Below are 5696 nucleotides of genomic sequence, written 5' to 3'. Positions count from 1 at the left end.
GCCCAGCAGCTGCCCACCTCTCGGAGAATCTTGTTTCCACTCTTTAAAAGGGGAAGAATGAGGGCCCCCTCAACACCCCCATAAAGTAATGGGTGTGGAACAGCCGAGCTGGAGCTTTGAGCTTTGTGTGAGAGGTTGAATGGTAAATGTTGGTGCTGAATGTTGGTGTTCTGGGATGTCTGTTGCGGTAAGGGGGTGGGAGCGGGTCTGCTCCGATGAAGGAGATGGTGTGTAGACAGCTGACGAAGGACCGCTGGCTCGTAAGGCCAGACCGAGGTGGCCGACTGGGACACTAACCGCTTGCGGTTGTCCTAGGAGCAGCTGGGACCCGAGGCGGCAGCGGGGGCTGTCAATGAGCTCTGTGGACAGTGCTGATGCCAAGCGTGCCCACGAGGAAGGAAAGGACTGGGGCGAGACGGTGGGAGTGGCTCGCGTCGGCCGGAAGGTGCCAGAACCTCAGCCCCCTCCGAGGAAGCTTCACAGCTGGGCCTCAGGCCCTGAGTACCATATACCGTGGGGTCTGTGCCTGTGACTAGCTGGGGGGCTCTCTCTCCTTTCTCTTTCTTTCTCTCCTTCTCCCTCCTTCCTCTCCCCCCCCCTCCTTTCTCTCTCTCTCTCTTTCTTCACATTCATTTGACCAGAAGTCCAAGAAGAAGACAAATAGTCCCCTAGTTGGATGCCCTCTGCATTTGTACTTTGCTGAGTTGAGTGTTTGATGTCTGAAAGTCCTAGGAAGATATCTCTCTCTTTTTTTCTTTTTTAATTAAATCTTTATTCAAATTATTACAGTTGTTCCTCTTTTTTCCCCCCATAGCTCCCCTCCACCCGGTTCCCACCCCACCCTCTGCCCTTACCCGCCCCACACTGTTTCATCCAAAGGTGTGCAATTTTTGTCCAGTCTCTTCCCGCACCTCCCACACCCCTTTCTCCCCAGAATTGTCAGTCCAGTTTTTTTTTTTTTTTAATCTGTGAAGCTCTTTATCTGACCTTCAATTCTGAATGATAGCTTTGCTGGGTAAAGTTATCTTGGTTGTAGGTTCTTGGCATTCATCACTTTGAATATTTCTTGCCACTCCCTTCTGGCCTGCAAAGTTTCTGTTGAGAAATCTGCTGACAGTCGTATGGGTATTCCCTTGTAGGTAACTGAGTTTCTTTCTCTTGCTGCTTTTAAGATTCTCTCTTTGTCTTCTGCTCTTGGCATTTAAAAAAATTTCTTTTGAAACCGGCACGAACTTACTACCATTCACTCTCTCACACAAAACTCCAGAGGCTGTAAGCTTACAGAAAAGTTGGAAGTGTACACAAAGGAGACTTTTTCTGAGCCATAAAGGGAAGTTGCCGGCCTGACGAGCATGTGGGCACAGACGCTGTGGTGTGAGCGAGGACTGACGGCACCTGCCAGGGAGGCAGCCACAGCCTCCTGCCTCAGTGGTCCTGTCTCTTTCGTCCCCTTCAGCCTGGCACAGCCTTTCCTTAGCTTTCATGACTGTGATGCACCTCAAATTGGGTTGGTCTGGTCCTTCCTTGTGATTAGGTCTAAGGTTTCTTTTTTTGGTTGGAATCTCTCAAAAGTGACAGACTCTTCTCGTTGTAACCTACCAGGTGCAAAGTGTGAGTTAGTTTATTCTATCTTACTTATTTTTTAAAAAAGATTTTTAAATTGACTTTTAGAGAGAAAGAAAAGGGAGAGGGGGAGAGAGAAGCATCGATGTGAGACGGAAACATTGATTGGCTGCCTCCTGCATGTTCCTCTACTGGGGATAGAGCTCATGCGACCCGGACAACCTTTCGGTACATGGATGATGCTCAGCTAACTGAGCACACGGGTCAGGGTGGGAGCCGTACACTCTTAAGTGTCCCATTGGAATCCGTGCCTGGGTCATTGGCGCTGCCCGCAGCTTCCCGCCCCGCACACCAGTGAGGACCTCCCTGTGTGAGTTGTCCACGTTGCGTCTTTGGCCTCTGGTTGCTGTCCAGTAACTGGCCCCCAGCGAGAGATTTGGGGTGGATGGCACACCCACAGGCGATGTTTTCAGAGATGCTTTTTTGTTTTTATATAAAGAATCACCTTGAAACCGTATATCCAACCATGAATTTCAGTGTCTGGTGGCTCTTTATACCCGAGGTTTACATGTTTTCACGGGGGAAGGAGAGCAGTTTTGTGACGGAGAGATGGTGAAAGTGTGCTTTTCAGCTCCGGTCAATGAGCCACGGAGCCCTGATCTCGGCCCCGGCGAGTGTACACGGACCCGTGTCCCGTTTCTTGGTGTCGGTCACCTTCCAGGGCATCTGCACAATCCCTAGGGCTTCCTGTGCGATCCCGCCTGCAGAGGGGCAGCCGAGGTGCAGAAGGTCGTCACTGGCCCAAACCTCATTCCAGACACAGCGAAGGGCAGAGCAGGAGAACCCAGGTCCGCCCAGCACCGGCCCGGCTCCGAGAAGCTCGAGGCTCCTGGAAAGGACTGGCCGCAGCGGGAGCCGCCCCGTCTCCTGGTTTCACCAGAGGCTCTCTCTTGGCAGAAGGCCTCCGTGGGCAGCGTGTTCCGGCAGCAGTCGGTCGAGGACAAAGAGGACAAGCCGCCCCCCCGGCAGAAGTTCATCCAGTCCGAGATGTCCGAGGCCGTGGAGCGCGCCCGGAGGCGGCGGGAGGAGGAGGAGCGCCGGACCCGGGAGGAGCGGCTGGCTGCCTGCGCCGCCAAACTCAAGCAGCTGGACCAGAAGTGCAAGCAGGCTCAGAAGGCCAGCGAGGCGCAGCGGCCGCTGGAGCGGGACGCGCCCCGGTCTCCAGGCCCCGAGAAGGCGCCGCCGCAGGAGAACGGCCCCGCCGTCCGCAGAGGTAAGCAAAGGGAGGGGCTCTCACCCCACAAACTGGACCCCCGGGCGGCTGCGCTCTTCGTTCGGGTCTGCGGCTCCCGGCTCCCTGGTCCCGCCTGTGGCTCACAGCGAGGATGCCGGGAAGCTCCAGCCTGGGTCTGCCTGGATTCACCCCGTCTCCACGCCAGCACTGGCTCCGCCCCCGCCCGTGGGAGCTGGTTCCCGCCCCTGTGAAGTGGGAGGGGAACAGTACGCCCCCCCCCTCCATGCGGGGCCACCCGAGATGGTGCATGCCAAGCGCTTGGCACAGCTTCTGGGTGAGGAAGCACGCGGGCACTTGCTGGTAATGGTGCCGTCACGGTCACGGTCACAGTCACGGTTGTCACCACCACTGTTCAGCCCAAGGTGTGATGCTAAGGGTCCCACTAAGCGCACAGGGTCCTCCTTCTGGACGCGAAGGAGCCACCGGCGCGGCGCCCGCGGTTTCAGAATGAGCGCCGACAGCCTGCGCTGCGCTGGTCAGACGTGTGGCACAGCGCCGTGTCGGCGGGCGTCGCTTGCGGCGGGTTGAAAGAATCTGACAACTATGTTCTTTGTGATTTTTAAAACCAATGAAAACCAGCTCTTTTTAGGAGACAAGGGCCTGATGCTCGTCTCAGCCCCTGAAAGCCTCTCGGGTGGGGGTCTTCCTGCTGGTCTGATAGCGACCAGGGCCCTCCTGGCCAAGGAGCTCTGGGACCGACAGGCCCTCTGTCCGCTCCCCTGAGGTCCTGGGCGGCCGTGCCGGCCTCGGTCTCGCTGAGGTGGCGCCCGGGGCTGAGCGCCAGGAGGGTGTGGCGTGGGTGGGTGGGAGGTGCGTTGGTCCGGTCCCGGCGGGGCCTGAGGGTCCTGTGACTTGGGACGCGCTGTCGCTGCGCTGCACCGCCTGCCTCTGGGCTCCTCCGGTGCCTGAGCCGCTGCAGTCAAATTAAGAAAGCCAGTGTCCACCCTTCTTCAGAAAGAGCTGGAGAAAGTGCAGAGCTGGGTGGGGGCCAGAAGGAAGGGAGTTTCCGAGAATAACGGTGGGCAGCGGTGAGCACCTCCTGCCTGTCAGGTGCTGTGTTACCGCATCTAATTCCTCGGGCCCCGGGGGAGGCGCGGCTGCTGTCCTTATTGTGCAGATGGAGGACCAGGCTGCCCACCAGGTCACTCAGCTTGTGGACTGTGAGTCCCGTGGGTGGATGATGGGTGTGGCTGCCATGGAGTGTGTGGCTGCTGTGACTTCCCAGGGTCCTTTTTAATGAAACCTCTCATCTGGACCCAAATCCCGCTCCACGACGAACGCTGTGGCCTCGGGCAGTCACCTGACCTCGGGCCCCGTTGTCTCCCCCCCTGAAGTGGGGATGGTGTGGGACCTCGAGCTCGTGCCAGTGACCGGGTTCGAAGCTGTGACTGGCACGGCGGCAGTGCCAGCGGGAAAAGCGTTTGCTGTTTCACGTTTGGTTGGCCGAGCTGTTGTGCGGCCACGCCAGCCTTCTCTCTGGTGGTTTGTTCCCCAGGCTCCCCCGAGTTCTCTGCCCCGGAAGCCCCCAGCACGTTCTCAGAAGAGGCCCCCACAGCTCCTGCGGCTGTGGCTCAGAGCGGCAGCAGTGAGGAGGGGCCCGGGGAGGCTGGGTCCCCTGCGCCGGAGTTCAGCAAGTACCAGAAGTCCCTTCCTCCCAGGTTCCAGCGCCAGCAGCAGCAGCAGCAGCAGGTAAACAGGAAGACGTTGAGAAGGTCTTTGTAAACCGGCCTGCCTGCTGGGTGACGGCCCCCCCGCTTCCCCAGGCCCTTCCATTAAAGCCAACAGCAGAGACCCCCTCCTGCCAGGTCCCATCCAGGAGGACGGCAGGGGCTGCACCTCAGAGCACAGGGCCTCGGTGGGTCAGCTCTGACCGTCCTCCGAGTGCTTTCTCTGCGGTAGTTCACTGACCTTGTCCACCACGAGCAAGGAAGAGCTGGTGGGCGAGCCTCGGACCCGGTGGGTGAGCTGGGAGGGGGGTTGTCATTCAGAGCAGGGCACTGGCCACGCCGTACACCGACAGTGCCCCCCCGGGGCCGTCTCAGGAGTGAGGGCGGCCTGGGGTTGCGTAGAGCTCCCAGGGGAGACGTGTGAGCTTTGGTGAAGGACGCAGGTTTGTAGGTGTTTAACGGAGAGCTGTGAATCCAGTCCTTGTGCGGCTTCCTGTTGGGTGTGGTCTAGACGGGTCATTGTTGACCAGGAAACAGGGGTGCTTGCCAGTCAGCGTGCGTTGAGGGTGTCCGACCGCTGTAGGCTGACCTCTGGGTGTCGTCATGAACCTTCAGAGGACGTGCCTTTGCCTGGACGAGATCGTGTGGGGAGCGTGGTGATCACGCCCAGGCCCTCACGCCTCTTGTCCCGCGGAGCCACTCGTGTGCAGCGTGTGTCTTGCAGGAGTCATAGCGGACAGACTCAGGATGAGCAGTGCATTTTGGCGGGAAACCGATGATTCTTGGACATGACTTAGCCCAGCAGCTAGGCCTGCAGGAAATCATTACCACTAACAACCAAAACGTTCAAAACGTGTGTGCCCGGGGGAAACAGCCAAGTCTTGAGCCTCTTCCTGGAATCTCGTTTAGTCGCCTTTAAAGCCTTGCCCAGCCCTGGCCGGTGCGGCTCAGTGGGTTGGAGCGTTGGCCTCTGCACCAAAAGGCACACACTCAGGGTTTGGGTTTGATTCCCGGTCGGGTGTGTACAGGAAGCAGCCAATTGATGTTTCTCTCTCACATTGATTTTTTTTTTTAATTTTAATTCTTTATTGTTGAAAGTATTACATATGTCTCCTTCTCCCCGCCCCCCACCTTGCCTCTCCCAGCCTGCTCCCGCCCCTCAGCACAGGCCC

General features: G+C 58.1%; 1 protein-coding gene across 5 annotated transcripts in view; it reads left to right on the top strand.

Annotated features, from left to right (window-relative positions):
- The window catches only part of PRRC2B (proline rich coiled-coil 2B), a 42534-nt gene that overhangs the window by 9477 nt on the left and 27361 nt on the right, over nucleotides 1-5696 (top strand). For 4 of the 5 annotated variants that reach the window (XM_015567905.1, XM_015567903.1, XM_015567901.1 and 1 more), the window contains 2 exons: nucleotides 2521-2836; nucleotides 4353-4546. In XM_015567905.1, the coding sequence (XP_015423391.1) occupies nucleotides 2521-2836; nucleotides 4353-4546 (510 nt within the window). Of the gene's footprint in view, nucleotides 1-297; nucleotides 506-2517; nucleotides 2837-4352; nucleotides 4547-5696 lie in introns of those variants that run through there. The other variant, XM_015567896.1, reaches the window with a different exon arrangement.

This window comes from Myotis davidii, unplaced genomic scaffold (assembly GCF_000327345.1).
Source record: "Myotis davidii unplaced genomic scaffold, ASM32734v1 scaffold651, whole genome shotgun sequence".
Lineage (NCBI taxonomy): Eukaryota > Metazoa > Chordata > Mammalia > Chiroptera > Vespertilionidae > Myotis > Myotis davidii.
This window is presented reverse-complemented; position numbering and strand designations above follow the sequence as displayed.